General features: G+C 43.0%; 2 protein-coding genes across 23 annotated transcripts in view; one reads left to right on the top strand and one right to left on the bottom strand.

Moving 5' to 3' along the window:
• Nucleotides 1–912: 912 nt before the first annotated feature.
• On the bottom strand, nucleotides 913–10,396 carry znf451 (zinc finger protein 451). Of its 4 annotated transcripts, none has more exons than XM_030441404.1 (13): nucleotides 10,295–10,396; nucleotides 6,725–6,785; nucleotides 6,288–6,371; nucleotides 6,089–6,202; nucleotides 5,300–5,411; nucleotides 5,030–5,180; nucleotides 4,803–4,929; nucleotides 4,559–4,718; nucleotides 4,318–4,465; nucleotides 2,047–3,524; nucleotides 1,889–1,960; nucleotides 1,230–1,283; nucleotides 913–1,065 (listed from the first exon to the last, which is right to left on the bottom strand). In XM_030441404.1, exons 2-13 carry the CDS (start codon nucleotides 6,779–6,781, stop codon nucleotides 1,025–1,027), a joined length of 2,598 nt encoding a protein of 865 aa, XP_030297264.1. In that variant the 5' UTR covers nucleotides 6,782–6,785; nucleotides 10,295–10,396; the 3' UTR covers nucleotides 913–1,024. The 4 variants fall into 4 exon arrangements, with proteins under 4 accessions (XP_030297264.1, XP_030297261.1, XP_030297262.1 ...); XM_030441401.1 differs by lacking the exon at nucleotides 10,295–10,396 and adding an exon at nucleotides 7,888–8,032; XM_030441402.1 differs by lacking the exon at nucleotides 10,295–10,396 and adding an exon at nucleotides 7,671–7,754.
• A 59-nt stretch (nucleotides 10,397–10,455) lies between these two features.
• LOC115596343 (dystonin-like) overlaps nucleotides 10,456–20,109 on the top strand; it is a 118,665-nt gene continuing 109,011 nt past the window's right edge. For 13 of the 19 annotated variants that reach the window (XM_030441332.1, XM_030441347.1, XM_030441343.1 and 10 more), the window contains exons 1-4: nucleotides 10,482–10,665; nucleotides 11,008–11,039; nucleotides 12,315–12,503; nucleotides 18,300–18,513. In XM_030441332.1, coding sequence (XP_030297192.1) covers nucleotides 10,482–10,665; nucleotides 11,008–11,039; nucleotides 12,315–12,503; nucleotides 18,300–18,513 — 619 coding nt within the window. Of the gene's footprint in view, nucleotides 10,666–11,007; nucleotides 11,040–12,314; nucleotides 12,504–17,701; nucleotides 18,018–18,299; nucleotides 18,514–19,708; nucleotides 19,866–20,109 lie in introns of those variants that run through there. The other 6 variants (XM_030441351.1, XM_030441350.1, XM_030441333.1 and 3 more) reach the window with 3 other exon arrangements.

The following is a 20,109-nucleotide window of genomic DNA, read 5'->3' as shown; positions in this document are numbered from 1 at the left end:
AATTGTAAAGAATATTATATATAATAATATTACACTGATTGTATATTTTATGCATTTTAAATAAATTGTCCAGTTACTGTTTCTCTGTCATGTTTTCAGGTCACGCTAAATGTTCTGTAAATGTGAATGAGACGAGGTCTCCTCACCGATGGGTGACACAAGCCTGTCCACATTCACACAGGCAACGTCACCTCTGAAACTGCAGTTAGATGGTAGCTGATAAATTCTACGACCAGGAGAGGCCAATCCCAATTAATTTGCACAATGACTGCATATGTGCACTCACTGTTTACTACCAAGGTTACGACCTCAAACTACTGGACTGTTTTGGAAAGTTGAATTCATTATCCAATTGACCTATAACTGAACCTTGCAAACAGATTATGCGATGGACGAGTGACTAAGAGGGTGTGAATAAAAAAAGCAAAGAAATGAATGAAACCTATATACATGTATATCACAATTACAAAAGGTAGCGGCACAAAATACAACTGAATGCAAATTTGCAGAGAATCTGTAAGTTGCTCATTAATGATTTTGAAGACCACTTGAGGGAGCTACCATAAAGATCAGGACCTGCATGACAGGAAAGACTGAAACTTTTCCACATACAAAGGGGGGCCCTACTCCTTACTGTGCATTCAATACACTGGATTTCAAGTGTGTAATGAAACCCGAGATGGCGTTTGGAGATACAGTTCTCAACGTGGTCACAAGTTCAGCCACGGCATTTTTGCAGTGTCATCGATGCCATCTATAGCACATGTTTCGACACACCAGAATCTTGACAACGGGACAGCGTGTAAATCTACAGCCACGAACCGACCTTCAGAGCACACGACGATCTGTGATGGGAATGCCCAATAATGATTTTACTGTATGATTTTAAAATGATTAAAACACACAGAAAAATAGCAACTAACATTTATTGAATATATTCTGGACACATATATCCTGGTACAAAACATCTCCACATGATGTCTGAAGAACATCGTGTCACAACTGAATGAATCTCATCTCGACCTTAAAACTCCAGAAGACTTCTCTGAAGAGCCTCTTCCAACTCTGTAAAACAGCAAAAAGTAAACATTAAGGATCAAAGTTACACTATGTCACTGTACTCAGCAGTAGAGGGAAGAATCTAGCAGAGGGTGTAGCTAATGGAATAAATCTGTGATACCCACAATTCAGTTGCAGCCTGGCTAAAGATTAAATGTTCAGACTCATACCTGCTGACTCTCTTGCTTGCTCTGCACTCACAGACATCTCGTCGTCCGATTCATCTGCAACAGGAAGGGTGTGAAAATACCAGAATTTTAAACTTTGATGAAAAAAGAAGAAAAGGATACCGGACACCTCTTTTGATACCATGGCAAAAAGAAATACCAATCTCAAGCACTTCTTTTTTAAATTAACAACCCGCACACAGTTCTGACACAGAAGACATACCAACACATTTATAATGTCAATATCACTGCAGCCTTTGGTTGATCTTTTAAACACATGGCATCAAAGACGTGTCCAAGTATTTAGAACACAACAAATGAGCAACTATTAAATTACAAGCAGTATTACGACACCAGAATACGTTTCCTTTGAAAACAGTAAGGCATTACAGCTGCATAGACTTTACATGGAAGGCGTTTTATAACTTCCTATTTGTGGATGTAATACAATATGCCAAGACTTAATTGCATCAACGCTTGAGCCAGGTACCTCTTTGATGAAATCATAGATACTCCATGTTGGACACATTTTATAGCTTTGAAAAGAAACGTTTAGCATAACACAAACACTAAAATGCAATCTCTTATAAAGCTCCTGTTTGTGTATGCACATAATGCATCTTATCCATTTACGCAGTGGTTATGTATTGCTTTTTGCCTACCTTCATGCACTTCACTCTGTGTGTTGGCCTGATCCTGGTTTATGAACTTCACCAGTGTCTCATCTTCTATCTCTGAAACACCAAGATGAAAACTAAATTAAGCTCTGCCTGCAAAATAAACTGATAATGAATGAAAAACATATTAAGAACAGATTTACCGCTGGTGTCTGGTTTGATCTCCACAGCATTGATTACTTTTACAGTGGCTGCTTTTGCTTCTTTGCTGCAGGTCCTGGAGCTCATGCACGGCTCCATTGTGCAGTGTCGGGAGTGATAGTGTTTATGGAAACTTGGTACGCCTGTGAAGCTCTCCTGGCAGGCTTTGCATTCTACGTCGAAGGTCTTGTCCAGGTTCAGAGCTGGGTGTTTCATGTGGACGTGAGTCTTCATCTGTGCGTAGGAGGGCACGGACACACGGCAAGGCGCACACACATAATGGCACGTTCCCTTATCGGCCAGGTCTCTCATACATTGCGTGTATATAGCTTTCATTTCCTCTTTGCTCTTTTCTGAACCCATGCATCTGCATAGGAGCTGACCGGTGCTCTCGACGACAGTGGGCTGAGCACCGTCGTCCATGCAGTAGTAGTCCCTGCTGTGAAGGCTCTTGTAGTGTTCCAGGAACTCAGCCTCCGATTCAAACGGCATGCTGTCACAGAGGCCGCAGAAGTGGGAGCTCTTTATCTGCCCGTCGTGCTCGTTCGCACAATGTCTGCGTACGGTTGACTCTTTGAAGAACTTCTGGGGGCAGTGGCCACAGATGTATCTCTGATAGCTGTGACTGTTCATGTCGCTGCAGTGTTTGTGGACGTCCTCCTCTGAGTCAAAGACGTCCTCGCACATCCTGCACATCCAAGTCTGCTCTGCTTTTAAGGAAGATGTCCCTACTGTGTTCTGTTGGATTGTGGACTTTGTGGAAGTCAAGTGGTGGGCGCTGGTGGACGGCTTGGCATCGAGGACAGCGGCGAGCTCCTCGGGCACCTCCTGTTCGGTGAAGTAGGTGTGTCCGCTGTGGGTATCTGACACATGCGACAAGATATCTTCGTAGCGAGGCATTTCCACTTTGCACTTGCGGCAGTAGAAGAGGAAGTTGGAGAGATGAGCTCCCCCGTGGAAGCGGCTCATATGCAGGCGGGTAATTGAGGACTCTCCCATGTGTTTGCCACACACGCCGCACTGATGGAAAATCTGGTTCACAGCCAAGAGATGCTTACTGGCTGCAGCCTCCTCTGAGAACTGTACGCCACACTCACAGAACCATGCTGTTGTCGAGATGCCATTCACACTGGGGTTTAGTCTCTGTCGTTTGGCTGGAAACTCTTCACAATCACTCCTCTTCTTGGTTCTCTTTTGAAAAGGTGTTTCAAGGCCAGTGGACTGTCTTTTCCCCTGTGCCTCTGCGGCCCTGTGTGTGTGTTGAATTTCACTGAACCTGCAGTGCTGAAGGACCGCTTTCTCCATTGTCTGGTTGACCTCGACGTCGTGCTGGGTCGATTCCTTGTGTCTCTCAATTTCGGCCTGGCAGAGGAAGATTTTACAGCAGAGGGAGCACTGCCCTCGGACTTGCAGCTGTTTCATCACCTGCACTACGGTTTTATCGGCCTTGGCCACCGCACAGCCCTGTCTGCACTGCACACTATAGAGGAAAGAAAAAAGAAGGTAAAATTCAGTTTCACAGAACACCTGAACAGACAGTCATGTCCATTAAACACACATGGAATATCAAAAGATAGTAAAACGTCTGTTTTTTGCTTTCAGTGAGAAAAATAAGGTAAAATTGGCTCCAATTTCCAGGTTTACTGGCTCCAGCTCCGACAGGCCGTGATGGAAATATGACACAAGGGTTCAAGTTAATGACGCAGGCATTTAAATAGTCTTCCTTCCATCCATCCATCCATCCATCTATGCATCCATCCATCCCAGTTCAAGCAACATTTTTCAGGCGGCATTAAGTTGGAAAGAGAGACTGAGGTAAAAGATATTTAAATGTAACCATGGTAGCATTATCACTTGCCCCACCGTCAGTACTCAGTCCTTGCCAGCTGCCCTATCCATCTGCGTATGTGCAAATCTAAACAGAGATGAGAATGAGGCGAAATGTCTCACTGCTGAGCAAATTCCATCATCAGCTCAAGAAAAATGGATCTGTCTAATTCACAATGTTATTCAGACTTTGTAAAACAAGTGCAATATCTTCCAGATGTAGTCTGGTGAGGTATATGATCCTCTTCTTTCTACTGTTTTCTAGCGCATTTGCGATGTTGAATGTGCGCACTAGAAATAAAGCAGAGAGGCTAACTTGTCCGCCGGCAACAGGAAAGGAGTCAATCGCTTATTTCTGCTGGGTTCGACCATGTTGAAAAAACCTTGTATTGGATTAAACTGGTATAATATATGCAGGCGTACTGAATAAATCACAATAAACTTACTTAAAGTGAGCTTGAGCTGCCTGATGTGAGATCAGTACTTTGTGACATAAAGAGCATCGGACATTGAACGTTGCATCCTTGCACAAAGTGATGAGACGATTCTTGACATATTGTGGGATGGGTACTGGCAGCACTCTTCCTTTGGTGTCTTTAAGAAAAGAAAAATGAAAGATACAGGTAATTTTGCCCATAATATCTTGAGTATGATGTATAGAAAATACAAATGTTCAATAAATCTTACCAGTCATGCAGAGTGTATCTGTGAAGTGGTTTCTGGCTGACATGTGTTGAAGACACTCATCTCGCAGGTTGAAGAAGAGGTAGCAGGCGGGACAGGCGAAACACACAATCCTCTGATAGGTCTGAGTGACGCAGTGACCATCAGGAGTGGATGAGGACACCTAGTAACCAAAACAACGTCACTCAAAACATGTTTCTACCCTAAGTAATTAAGATATATAGTCCAGTCATTAAAGTGCAACAACCTTAGATTCAAGGTGTCTCCTCCAGGCTTCTTTAGTCTGAAAATGCTGACCACAGGCAGCACAGGCAAAGAGCTCATTTGGACAGCCTTTCAGATTGATGGTTGGGTCACAAGGGGAGTGATCGAACCTACACATGAGATATTTCATCGCAAAATACGCCATGTTAGGTGTCAGGAAATGGTGGGAGCGTTAGTGAACTTACTCTGAAATGAACAGAAGAGGATTACCTTTTTAAATGCCCTTCGAGGAGGGAGGCGTTCTCATAAACTCGACCACAGTTAATCACTGGACAAGTGTGTCTGGTTGAACTATTCATGGGAAAAGAAACAGGTCCGTGCCTTCTTCCAAAGCCAGCACTGATCACTCCGGGTTTAACACCTGAAGAAACACAAATAGGTGGCATGTCAGGAAAGTAAATGGCAGAAGAAGTTATTCTAAAGGCTTGAGTCATCTCAGAATTACAAGTGACAGTGTTCTGATTGAGACTGAAGATGTACCTGGCATCTTTAACCACATGTCTACACAGCGCTTTGCTTCCCGATTAGCTCCATTTGTTGGACTAAAAGCCAGCCCCTGCTGTCCATGAGCTCTTTGTGAGATTTGCTTCTCCTGAAAAAGAGAGACATAAATATATGACATAACATATCATGTTTCACATTATTTTACTTTCTTAGACGTCAGTGGAAACTGATGGTGTTTATACGAGTTCTCCAAGTGTTAGCCAGTATAATGCTGTATGGAGTGACCCTGCCACTGCTTGCCACAGTTACTTGTTGTTAACCATTCTGTCCACAGGGTGGCACTGTAGCTACTACTATTTGACACCATATACCAGCTCAACACACTAAAGACACTTTCTTTGGAGCATTAAAGTTACATTTACTGAATAAAGGGAACACAAACAAAAATTGGTTGCAGAATTGCTATGGAGGTTTTGACAGTGCTGAAGCTAAAGACTGGACTGCTTTCAATGGCTATGGACACAAACTCATTTTTGCAGAGCAGTTAATAAATAAAATATTACATAATGATAATGTAGAAGCATGGTTAGTGTGATCACATCATTTCAATACTTAGGGCGTCTCCTTTCTTTTGCCATTGTAGAATGAAACGAGTAGAATACAGATATCGCATTACTGACTCCATAAAATCAGGAAGCGGGAACTAATAAGGTATGCAATACTGTGGAATTTTGCCTTTTCTAAAAAAAAAGAAAAAAAAAGGGAACAAATGGTAATTAAAAAAAAACAACTGAAGGTAATGGTCTGAAATATAAGCAGTCTTACCCTGAATGCTCTACATTTATTTGCTCTTTCCTGTTTCTCTAGAGCCACCTGGTGGGCCAGTCTGTCCAGTGTTGATGTGACGCGCGCTTTATGGCAGGTGATTTTATCTTCCAGCTGCAAGAGAATAAAATTGTGATCATTATTTATTTCCTTAGAAAACGCTAGATGGGTAGAAAAGCTGTTCTATTCATCCACTCACAGTGACTGCTGATGATGAACATCCCTCATCCTCACTGTCACTACGTAGATCAATACAGTCCAACACTGGTCTGAGAGGGCCCTCCTGAAGCAAGTACAAGGCACCATGTCATTTAGCGTTCTAAAAGACACCTTCATTTATTACAAATAATGATTTACTCTGGGAGTGCCCGTGAAAAGGTGATCTATGTTGGAATCATCAGCTACAGTCTTACAACACATGGGGCAACCTGTTATACCATCCAGTGGCTTAACTAAGGTACAATTGTGAATGAAGTGAAATGGAAATTCAGTCTGATTATCATGCTAGATCGAGATTGCACAATAGGTTCAGTCACTGTCGGGACACAGGCAGGTTTTTTTTATAGTGATCCTTTGAACCCATTGATTAAAAAAATAAAAAAATAAATAAAAAATTAAAGTGTACACGTTACTTACTGATACAAACTCCACTTCCTCCACCTCATCGTCGTCTGACTGCACTGGAGAAGACATTTCTCTGGGGGGAAAAAACAAACATGTTAAGCTGCAGTCCAAACTCTGAACACTCATGTGACAGGAAGGGGGTGTGAACTAGTTGACTTAAGCCAGCCAGACAGGTGTCACTGACCGCACTGACTGTAACACCACCGACTGACTGTCAGCTCATTGACAAGCCTGCTGGCTCGGTTCAATAAAAATGTGGCCATTAACCTTCGCCGTTATGTTCAATACACCTCTTAACAGTTTAATCATTTTCTAGATAGTCTAACCTCTAGCAACAGAACGAAAATACGTCAATATTGCTTGGTTACAGTGAATGATCGCATGAGATCTGGCTGAAAATGGCATTTGAGGAGACTCCACGTCTATGTGAGGATACCATAAAGCAACACAGAGACGATTTACTCCGGTGTGGTGCAGGCCAGTTCCATTAAACCCAATTTAGCACATCACAAATCTAACATGGGTATAATTTCTTCACCGCCTACCCACTAGAGTGCTTCTCCTAAGTGCTGCCACTAATGGGTGGAAGATAAACTGCAGCGATCCATGCACTTACAAAGCGGTGTTGTTGTAATGCAGCGCTCAGCCACCGGCGGCAGCACTGAGCGCCCGACTGCGGAACAGTGCCTTTACCCTCCAGCGAAGAAGAAGTTACGCGCCACAGAGGAAATGTCATACGCCGTTTACATTTATGGTTATGAGTTTAGCTTTACAGAGCATGTCGCTGCACTGCTCCATTTAAGTCTCGTTTTCTGCAACTTTACACGCGCCTGACATCGACGTGAAGTACCCTTATCTGTCGCTGGTAAATTAATTCGGTGGTCTTTGGTTTTGCATTATCAACCAACGTTTTTTCGACAATTTTACTGGAAGCAAAATCTTGTAATGAGTGCCCCACCGATGCAGCCATCCAGAACGGTGTATTTGCCGTGGTCCGAAAAAGTCCGGGCTGTTGTTAAGCTAACGTTAGCTCTGACGTTTGCGCATGCAACGCCTGTAGCGTCAGCTCACGCCCTTAATCAATGCAAAGTATGCACACTAAAGTTGCTCTTGAGTTTTGCGTTCAGCCAACATAGTTGAAACCGTCAGATGAATTAAAGTGGACATCACATTACCTACTGCTCCTGTTGGCTCCTCAGTTGACAAAGCGGTAGCTACTAGCTAGTTTAACACCCCAAATCAAAGCAAAGGAAGCTAGTCTGGTCTGCGACGTCATGTTTAACGGAAGTGCTCCTTTTCAACGCGGAGTGTGCCGTGCGGACGGGGTTAACAGTTGTTGAATTACAACAGACGCAACACTCAAACCCCGCCCGTCTGGTATTACTGGTCCGGGCCGAAGTTTGAAATGTCACCAACTGCAAATCTATAAATATATCAGTTCTTCCCCTCGGATGAATAGCTATACATAGACTGAAACTAAATGGCACCGCTCACTTGAGAAATCAAACAGACAGAAGACTCATGTGTCTGCTATGATATATCATGATAAATAATAGCATCAGTAGTGTGCACAGAGGGGCGTGGGGGCTCAGCAGGACCCTGCTCTCTCATGTGGAAACCACAGAATAAAAACCACATGCAACATATTAAGTAATGACAGATACATGTAACATACTGTGTGTGACACTAATTTGATAATCACAGTGATATTTACAGTATAATCTATGTGGCGTCTATGCAAGAGAAAACTGTGCCCATATACTAGTTATCTGTAAGTGCACAAAGGTTTTAATAATGTAGTTTGTTAATAAATGCATTGTGATTATGCAGACGTATCACCTTCAGCATTCATCCTGATGGTTGACTGGAGTCCAAGCCTCTTTCATCAGGTGTCATAGTCTTATATAGGGCTGCAACCAACAGTTATTTTCATTGTCGCCTATTCCGTCCATTATATTCTTGGTTAACCAAATAGTTGTTTAGTCTATGCGAAGATTTTCAGTTTACTGTCATAGAGGTGTAAAGAAACAAGACCATATGCACATATCAGAGGGCAGAATCTGAGAATTTTGACCCTTTTTGGGAACAAAATACTCAAACCAATTAACCAAATGTTGATTATCAAAATAGCGGGCGTTTAACAGTAGCCAATTCCTAGATTAATGACTGCAGTTGTAGTCGTCTGGGACGAATGTGAACGTAGGAAGGATGACTCAGAGGACAGGAATGACCAGACTTCCAACCAGCAACCCCTGAAAGGACTGAATGATACATGATACTGCAGTGTCCAATGAAAATGTGAGTACCCTGATGGTTCCATAGGCTTTTTTTTTTTTTTTTTTTTTACATGTATTACAATAATCATGTCCATACTATACATCTCTCAGATGAACAGAAGATATGTACAATCAAATGTGAACATCTGTTGCAAATCACACATGTTGACATACTGAAAAACTCACCACTACCGCCAAGGATAGAGGGTGTCATATGCTGTGCAGATAATAAAGCCCCTTGAGGCAAATTTCTGACATTGAGCTATGTAAATACAATTAACTTGACACGGCAGTTAATTGTATTTGCATACAGTATATTCACATGCATGACACAACTCCGTGAACATATGCTCTGCCCTGCCATTGACCATATGCCCTCTCAAGAACCTACGCGTTGACATAAAGACTAATTTACGCATGTGTTTTACTTAGAAAGGCTACACAAGTCAACATATTGTGCATATAAGAATATCTATACAAACATTCAAATAATTTATATGTAAGGTAATATAACAACTGTGTATTATGTCCACATGTACAATATTTATATTGACATTTGCATTGTGTAATGAACTAGTTTTATCCGACACATCTTGAAATACACAAACAATGGCTGTTGCATATTATGTCGAGGCATCCTCACATACCAATGATGTAGGTGTCTGGTCTTTTTGTTTCCAAATTGGAAATAAAACGTATTTTTTCTCCCTTCACACTTTTGTTTGAGCTTTTAATCTGGCTGAAGTAAAAAAAAACAAAAAAACAAAAACAAAAAACAAGACAAAAACGCTTTAAATGATAGAACCTCATCCAAGAATTACATAACCCCTGGTGGATTAGAGTCGGTTTCTGTTTTTTTATCCCTCATCCTGAAAGTGTCTGTACATGGCGTCCTGCCTCATTTCAGAGCCTGACAGCACATACGGTCTGCATTTCACAGAGACGCTGAAACTATACAGCAAAATCTACCAAAAATACAACAAATATGAGTGTTGCCATAATAACATACGGGCCCTAGTAGTAATATTGTAGGCATTGGATTGCATTAAGACATATATCCCCTGCAAACTATCTCATTAGACTGTTGACCTTCACACAACAATATAACAATATAATAACAGTATTGTTATGAGTGTTACAGCTTGATCCTTTTGGGCAGCAGACTGCAGCAGACTACTGCGATGCTCGGATGAATCTGCTGACTCTCCCTGCCCCTGGATAAATAATTAAATAAATACAACTCGCTCCTCTGCTGAGTCATGCGTTGTACCTCGCAATAATGATATCAATATTGTGGGCAGTCCACCTTGGGCCTGTACGCTCCCCACGGTGTGCTGTGCGATGCTTCACGTGTGTCAGCCAGCGTCTTTATTCCCATCCTGAGCTCTCGGCGACATAACGGCAGGAGACGAGAGGAGGAGAGAGGAGGAGAGAGGAGGAGAGGACAGGAGCCAGCTGTCTGAGGCTGCGGGATCTGTCCTACATCTCGCCTTATGATGATTGCTGCGGCGTTTTTGGTCCTCTTACGGCCGTACAGCATTCAGTGCGTGCTGCTGCTATTGCTGCTTTTGCTCGGGACTATAGCGACAATCTTGTTTTTCTGCTGCTGGCACCGCAGGCTTCGCAATGGAAAGCATCCAATAAAATCCGTGCTCTCCGGACGCACCAAGAGCCGCGGTGAGTAGCGCAGGCCGGCCGCATCTCTCCGCGTCATGCTCAGCGCATGTTTCACACTCACACATGTCATGTTTCATCTGTTCTTCTGGCCAGAGGAGTCAGTCATGTTATTCTGCCCATATGGCTCAGTGTGATCTGTTGGAGAAATCAAACGTACTCATGTAGGCGTTAGTAAGTGTGGAGCACTGAGTGAGCCAGAGGGTGTTTTTAGTTTGTGTCTTTTAAACATTTGGAGTTATTATTGATCGAGTGAATGTATAAAATTGATATTTGACTTGTCAGACATTGTGTCATATGTCAAACCACAACGTGTCACTCTAACATCTGTTATCTGTCCTGTAGTTGGCCTCCGATCACATCATTTTCGATCAGAGGTAGGATGAACTTTTCTCATTACGTCTTTGAGTCAGCCCTCTGTGATATTTAACATATCTATACATGAAGCAGTCAATGTCTGAAACCTTTTATGTTAGGCTTTTTTAAGCCTTTGAAGGATAATCTAAGAGATGCTTCACCCAAAAGCCTGTTTCTTTGGACTTTTGCAGAGCTGCATGACTATTTTAAGGACCATGATGTGCGCATTGCGCATGTGTTAGGCTATCAATAAATAATGTCGGTGATTTTGCAGTTTCATTCATTCAGCAGGACTGAAACTCTGTACAGTGGATGCTCTCGAACAAAGTTACATATGTCCGCCGATAGGAACCCCCTCTGTGGTATGACATGGAAGAAATAGCGTATTTATCAGGTTTGATGCCCGAATGCGTCAAGAAGAGACTCAGTCGACCTGTTTCCGTTTTACGCACGTTTCACACTTTCAAAATAAAACAGCAACGTTTAAAAAAGTCTATACTAAATGAATGAAAACAGATTAGAATAATTTCAAACACTATACTGAACCTCAAAATCAGCAAAATCTGTCTTAGAAAACATAATTAGAAAACATAATTCCAGTGATTGATACATTGACACATGATTTGTCTGTAATTTAAATGATACCAAAACTAAGTGATAATGGCATATCTCAATTCACAATTAGTCTTGTAAACACAGTTTATTGAAAGTGCCACATAGGCCCATCAATTTTACTCCTATAAGCCTAGATTTCATTGGATTTCGTACACTGCCATTCCTAAAAATAGAGCCTTTTTTCATGTCTCTCCATGGTTTTGAAGTTCCCAAAGCGAAAGCTTCAAAAGGCTGCCTTCCTGTGCAGCTTTTGTTATTGAACCACAGGACACTGGGTCCATACTGACTCAGTGCTGTAGCTGGAAGGGATTCAGTATCATGTTCAAGGACGTAACAGCCGGACAGTTGCTGAGCCACAATATCGATCATTTCATTATATTAAGTCCAGCAATAAACAGCTCTTAAAGAAAAACACTAAAGACGACCTAAAGAAGAGGGTGATAGATCAAAATTTTACATTCAAAAGTTGACTTTTCTCCTGTTGTGAATGAAGCTGCTGTCTCATCTTTCTGTAACACTTTTGATTCTGAAATCTAGGCCAAACACCACACCGGCCCCTCCCTAGCTTAATAACCCTGAATCACATCACAATTGTTATTCATATCCAGTGAGAGCTTTTAATTTCCCCTCTGCTGAAAGTGTAATCTGTTGCCAGCTTGACAGTTGTCCATGTTTCCCAGGGCTTCAGGCACAGTCCACGTCACGCAAGACGGAGCATACATGCTCGAGTGACAGAGGAGAAGCCCAATCTGGTCGAGATCCCTGAGAGTGAACCAGATTCCTCGTCTGGGCTCAGGAAACGCAAAGTGAAGAAGAGAGTCCTGCCAGAATTTTACCAGTCTGTACAAGTCACCCCAACACGCAAACCTGTAGGTACCTCCCTTAAATGTAACCATGATTAATACTGATACTATTTTGTGCTTGCTCCCCTCCACAGGGACACCAGTGTGCCTTTGAACCTGGTAAGGATTCAGTAACTTGCTCAAGGACACGGGAAAGTGTTCGTCCACAGGGTGTGAACCCTCCTTTTCAAGGGTGTTCTTTTTAAGGTCCTATGAAATGAAGAATTTGTGTGGTTGTGTGTTGTTAACTTGTACCTCCTGTGTGTATTGTTTAGTTGTTAATGCTAAGATGTCAAATATGGATCTAAAGAAGCATTTTGACTTGTGTAATTACAGTTGTAGCCATATGTAGTCGATCTCTGCAAATATAAGAAAGAAAGCAGGTTCAAAACAAAACAAACTACAGATATCAAAGTAATTTAAAGACTCCTTAAAAGTGCAATATTTAAGAACTGGCCACCTGTCTAAGGTAAATCCCCAAAAATATGGGGTGGCATATCACCACAGTAACCGCTAACTGCTGCTAATAGCTAGTTAGCTATATTAGCAGTGCAGCTAGCAGTCCAGATTGGGAGCTTAAAGTGGTGTTATGAGACGGGATGCTGTCTCGCTAGCTGGTTAGCGGGCCAAGTTTAATAGATATCTTTGCAACACATCAGGAATTAAAACAAACAATGTATAAAAATTTGCACTAAAAACATTTTTAAAAAGAAATAACAGTTTGGATGTTATGTAAAAGGCAAATTCTCTATATCCAAATTTTGCCAAGAAGTTTTGTCTTAAAATAAATTATTTTTTATAATCAAATTATATCATCTGGGTAAAACAATCTAAATTCAAATTGTTCCACCAGGCTTTCAAGTAGCAGTGCCCAAACACATATTGCATTATATATCATAAAGATACAAAATGGTACAGTATGGAAGCCCTGAAGGCAAGTGGGGAAAAAACCCTGTTTTATCCATGTTTACCAGTGTGTAGTTGTTGTCTCTGTGTGTTTACGAAAGTCTTAAGAGGTAAAACAATGTTCTGAGAGGATATTTTTCAAAAGTTCTTCATTGTTTTTTCTTCCCTTGCCTCTAAGGGCTTGCATAGTACTTAGAAGTTTACTTAAATGATGGACTTTCTGCACAAAGAGTCACTCTGCCCACTGCGCTCAGATTCTGAAAATTAAGTAACAATTAAGGATCCTACATTTTAAAATAGCATTTTTACCTTCTTTGCCAACCTATTATTTTACATAATTATTTTTGTTCTCGAGGAACATCTGGCGGGCCAAATCAAACCTTATGGAGGGGCTTCTTTGGCCCTGGTGCCCCTTTATGGGCAGCATGCTCAACTGTTTTTACATTAGACTGCATTTTCTAAAGGTGTTGAATCCTTTTGTTCAAAAGGATGTGATAAATATCTAACCTAAAGAGATCACAGAACATTGACTCATTTAAAAATGATTAATCTGTGAATCATTCACAGTAGTCAGCCATCAGATGAGGGAGTGCACAAACACACAGTGTGTCATTGTGTCAGCTCTTGGCTGATTTTGATTTTCAAATGGAGATCCTCCAGTTTTTAACACATCCAGTGATATCTGCTCATTCTGCAGACCTTCATTGACATGCTGGTACACATCTTCTCTAACCCATTGTGAGTCTCTTAACAATTCACCGTGTTGGCATGGGAACATAACACGTCTCATCGTATGGATTAACAGCTCAGCTCTTTGTCAACTCAACACAGTTTTAAGGCCTTGTGCTATTTCGCTTCTGTGTCTTCGTGAAGTAGCTCCACCGTTTCCAAACAGCAGCGAGCATGCTCTCCACTGTTCAATACTTTTATCAGTTTCAGACAGTCGAGTTAAAAGGTAAGGTGAGGAGAGAGACCGTAACACCTGACCCATATATTGATCCATGTCTTCTTGGAAGTGAACATACAGGGAAACACAGCTGAAGAAACACACGGCCTCAGCTGGAGACGTGCACCCACCTCTTCGGCTCCCTTTGGTTTGTTTCTGGCACATTCACATCCCACATTCAACAAAATCACAGAGTCCTGTGGGTGTTTTTGAATGTGTCTGATGTTCATTGTCATTTGTGTTATCCAGACTATAAAACGTCCTTCACGGCTTGTATCCGTACTGCAAAGGGTCAAAGCTGTTCCTGCTACATAAAACTCTGATTTGGTACAAGACTTGACATGACAATGATGTTTGAACCGACATGTTCAGAGGTATCTATTGATCTGCGTGAAGCAGCTGCGGCTCCCGGCTCGCGCTGTCGATAGCAGACACAGTTTTGCGCTCTGTCTTATTGCCTCTGTCAGCCAACATACATATGAATTTGACCAGAGACCGCGATCAAGACGAGCCAGTATGTTGCAGTCTGGTCTGATGGCTCTAAATCAAATATGTCGTGGCCAAAATCCACTTCACCATTCAAGCTGTCATGCAGGTGAAAAGCTGAACTCGACAGCAAGCAGAGACAGACAGTCCTGTGTCTGCCAGTGTTTATATTTCGACAATGCAAAAGGCAGAGGCGCTTCGCATACTACTTGAACCACAATAAGAAAATCAACGTGGAGATTTATGGGTTCACGAGCCGACTTTAATATGTACTAATACTGCACAAACTACTGCAGGCCTGGATCTGCCATCACCATGCATCATTCATGATCTATTTGCATGTGTAGCCTGCACTAAACTATGCAAAATGAATAATCCACAATGGTCGACTTGTCTCGGTGAAATCATATTTATGTGTGTTTTGAGCTGATGGTGTCTTCAGGGAACTTACTGACTGCCTCGCTTATTTTTTGAAAACAGCAGGCCAAGCGATCGCAGTTCTGTTTTTCATTTTAAAAACAGAGTGCGCATCACTAACATGGGAATACATGAGCATTTGGCTTCACGCTTTGTGAAAATTCGAGCTCAGTGAATGTTTTATAAATGCGTCTGGACCTGCGTGCTCCTCTTTTTACTGTTATTGAATAGGGAGAGCGCATTTAGCAAACAGGCAATTCAAAGTATACTGCGGGGGCTCGATTTCGCTGATACTGACAAACATCGTCAAATAGGTGACGATGATGTCCTTTATGTGCATTTTCTTAAAAAAATGAAATAACAATAACAGCCCCTGAACAGAGAGTATTTGGTATTAAAGGATGGGTTCACCCAAAAATGTACCTTCAGTCGTGCAGGTGGAAAGTCAGGTGAAGTGTTGTAGTCCACAAAACATTTCTGGAGCTTCACTGCAAAACAGTGTTGCAGCATTCTCCCAAACAACTGAAGTAAATGGGTAAATGAGTAAACTTTTAAAATGTAAAAACAACCGAAAAACTAAACGAAGCATAAAATGGCTCCATGCAGCTCAACCAATGTTATCCAATTGTCCGGATGCCTGTTGCTAACCCCCATTGTTTGAGAAGACATTACTGACACATTTGACACGTGGTCGAGCTCATGCATGCTAAAGCTTTTAAATTAGTAGCTACAGTCAATATTTCAGCATAACAAAGCGTGTAAGTAATGCATTTTCAACTCAGTTTGATATTAGGGCTCACATAGACTTGGATTACATCTTATAAATTGTACGGAGCCATTATATGTACTTTTTGGGGGGGGTTTCTTTACGTTTTAAAACAAGTCCCCATCTGCTGCAGTTGTTTAGGAGAATGCCGCAATGCTGTTTTGCTGTGAAGCTCCAGAAATGATTTGTGGACTACAAAACTTCACCAGACTTTCCACTGGCACCCGGGTGAGCAGATGATTTATTTTTGGATGAACGTAGCCTTTTTCAAAGAAAAAAAATAATTTTGAACTTTCCCAACTGGAGAGGATAAGCTGTGCATTAAGTGGAGGGGAGGGCCACTAATCTTCCAGCTATTCTTATCCCCTGCACAGTTTGCCCCTCATACAAAAGAAAGTGGAAACACTGACTCAGGAGAACATTCACCGACTCCTACAGCATCCTGACCAATAATTACTTCACGATAATGAGCATCAAATTTCCTCGATTCGTCCGGTCTTTCCCCCTTTCAGTGGTAGGAATAATGAATAAGCGTAGAAGCTGATAAAAATTTGCAACACTAAGCCGCCTTTTTTAGCACCAAGTGTTTATCCTGATGAAAAGGGATGCAGCGATGAAAAGGCTGCTGATATTAACAGCACGTCGCTTCTATCAGCTCCGCAGACTTGACAGTGACCCAGTGCCGAGAGCAGATTCTCACTACCACTGCTATTTAAAGACGAGGGATGATTTTTCGGTACTCTTGGAGAAACACGAGCAGAGGCTGAAGCATGTTCCTGCGTGCAGACTTAAAGGTGCACTATGTAGTTTTTTGCAGGAAGACATTTTAATCAGAAGAGAAACACAAACTAAACGAACAAACAAATGTATTAACTGAATAAGTCAACTGAGCTTAAAGGGCAACATATTGTGTTGCTTTGTATATATGTGGTGGACCCTGCCACCTTTCTGGCTTCTAACAGTGTTCCAAGGACATTATTTTCCTCTGAGTTTATTCAGTTAAGGAAAAAAAACTTTGTATTTCTGAGTTTGTATCATCACTTTATGAATATTCTGAGTTTCTATGTCTCCTCCGAAGCTACGCAGTGCCCCTTTAACTCAGGTTTGTATTTAAATCATTAATCCAAATGTGTCAGCCGTCGTGCGCCCCACCTCCTTCCTTCTCCATCAGGATGTGTTTACCTCCTTTTGTTCTCTTGCTCAATCTCCAGGTGTGTCAGGGGTGCAGCAGGAAATTGCAGCAGAAGGTCACTCATTCTTCATTTTTCTTTCATGAGCGATGCGTTACTGCGTGTGCCAAAGACTTAATAGAGATAATCCTCTAAATGTATGAGGAGTTTTTGATGTGATCTTTTTTTTTTCTGGTGGAACAGGCTTAAATGTAAACCTGGTTAAACCTCCCTCTAATCAAATCCAATCCCCCCTTTTTTCCTCCACCTCTCTCTTTTTCTCTCTCTCGGGTAATTAGCTCAACTGTAGCCTCCGTGGTGAACACCCCAGCCACAGTGTAGACTATTATGCAACCCGCGTCCAAAGTCCTCTCAGCAGTCATGTTGTGATTCCGTGGCAGCCCTTGTCCTCTCGTTACCCCCCCCCCCCCCCCCCCCCCCCACTGCCTTGTTGGTGTTTTTGTAGCCACCCAGCACCTTTTGTGCGGGGATGGCGCTCTAACACTGCCGGAGCCCTGCTGCCGTTGGCTGCCAGGGATGACGCGCACAGACACATGCAGTCTGCTCTCTCCTCATCATCGCGGTCCAGCTCTGCCTCGACAGCACGCAGCGTACCATCCCCGCCAGCCCTCTGGAGATCTGACATCACCCCACGCCCCGTCTTCAACGCTCGGATACTAAGGGACGAACTCGTGGCCGGAGCATCCTTCAAAGGGCGTGGCACCTTTTGGATTTTGACGCACGGGATGTGTGACTGATGGCTGGGAGCTAATAAGGCGCAAAACAGTATCGTGTGTGTGCGTGTTTTTTCCCCCTCTTCTCCCAGCTGACAGGTCTCCATGTATACAGTGGTAAGTCTTACAGTCGACCTGGCGGGGGAGCCAGATACTATTGATTTCACATTGGCTGTATTTTGGCTCAATCTTTTATTGTTATGGATCTTTGCGAGTCGCCGGCTCGTGTCACGCCGCGTCCTCACACCTAACAGGCGCTCGCGTTACGCACTTTGACCCTCGATGGTGAGAAATTGCGAGAGCCGTGCGCGTTAGAGGTGAAACCAAGACGAGCATTGTTCCTTCTATTTTTTTCTTGATCCCCCGTTTTTTTTTTTTTTTTTTTCTTTTGTCTCACAGAGCTCCAGTTCGGGGAACCCTTCCCTTCACGGCTCCATGTCTTCCTCGGCGGATTTCTCGGACGAGGATGATTACAGTGTTAAATCCGGCTCGGCATCACCTGCACCAGGGGATACTTTACCCTGGAACCTGCCCAGACATGAGCGATCCAAGAGGAAAATCCACGGCGGATCCGTGCTGGATCCGGCGGAGAGAGCCGTGCTCAGGATCGCAGGTGAGCAGCAGTCTCCTTGTTGTCCACGACAAAAACAAAGCGCGAATATGGTGCGTTTAAGGTCCATACGGGGGCTAGATGAGCTCATAGCGACTTGTAAAGGCTCTCGGTGTCCCTTTAATTTTTATTTCGGGTCATTCACGGGGTGTAGTGCTGTGGATTTGTGGTGCATGTGATGGTATTTTGGTGCGCTCTTTTTCTGGATGTGATGCCCTTAAATGTAACCACAGGGCAGTTGGGATAGGTAGTCATTATAGGATATTTATTCCCCTGCTTCTTTGAGCCACACCATTTCATCTTAAATGCCAATTTGAACGAATCATTTCTTTTTATTATTGTCTCTGGCGAATAATCAGTTGAGATGGAATGACCAGGACGCATCAAATGTGCCCCCAAAAAGTTGATAACGAAAGTAGATTCAGGCAGAAGAAATCATCCCCAATGACTCGATAAGAGACTTGGAAGACTGACGTTTTACAGCCCTTAAGTGTTTTATAATGACACTCTGACGCTATTTTAGGTCGTAAAAAACCCCTGACAGACGTGCAACACGGCAGATCTCGGCACAGGGACTGTTGCGGGTGGAAGTTGCCACAGTGATCCTGCGCCTGATGGGAATCTGGTGTGAGGGATCACTGAAAGCTGACTGGCACAAATGTAATTTCAAGCAGAAGTCTCGTTAATCAGATTAAAGTTGGGAGTCTTTGGCAGGTGGCCGAAAAGGGAGAGCGTTGGGAGCCGGTGGTCCAGACTCCCGACAAGGAAAAGCGTTTAATATTACACGCTGTAAAAAATGAGCAGCTCATTCAGTCTGGTTTGGACGTCTTATTTTACCCGCCAGTGAGAATTCACGCACATTATGTGAGAGTTGGTGCAGACTTAACCTCCTGCTCCAAGAACATCTGATCGAACTTTTATTTTCGTGACGTTTAAGACTCAGTTTCTGGTCAGTCGGCTGGTCAAGACAGTCACTTCTTGCAGCGCAGCCCGTCCGCCAATCCTTCCTATCAATCCAGTGAACGCCGGAGAGGAAGTGTCGCCCATTGGACGGCGCGCAGACAAGGGAGGGCTGTAGGGCGTTTCCTTCGGTACAACAACAGCGCCGATCACTCTTGAGTCCTCGGCGCGCACACACACACACACACTCACACATGCACACAAACACACACACATGCACACACACACACACACTCTCACACACGCTGTGTCCCTGTCCGCCGCCGCCGCCGCCGCTGGTGAGTGTCCAGTTTGAGGAGCCCGGGTTATGGCTCAGCACGCTCCGCAGGCTAGTGCGCTCTCGGACGAACAGGAATACCTTCAAGCCTATGAGGATGTTTTGGAGAAATACAAAGGTAGGGGCAAACCAGATTGGTTTTTCTTTTTAGTCTTGAGGCAGGGCGAGGAAATGTGTGTGACTGCTGGCTGACAGTTCAATAAATGTCAGCCTGCCCCCTCTCTCTCTCTCTGTGGTGACTGGCTGCTCTTACTGTCTTTATCCCCGCAGTGGAAAAGTGGGAATATTTCCTGCATGACATCACATTCAGGCTGATTTGTGGTGGCCAAAGACAAAAGGATTTATTATGATGATTTAGTGAT

This window comes from Sparus aurata, chromosome 15, assembly GCF_900880675.1.
Source record: "Sparus aurata chromosome 15, fSpaAur1.1, whole genome shotgun sequence".
Taxonomy (NCBI): Eukaryota; Metazoa; Chordata; class Actinopteri; order Spariformes; family Sparidae; genus Sparus; species Sparus aurata.
Note: the sequence above shows the minus strand (reverse complement) of the source record. Positions and strands in the feature narration are given on the sequence as shown.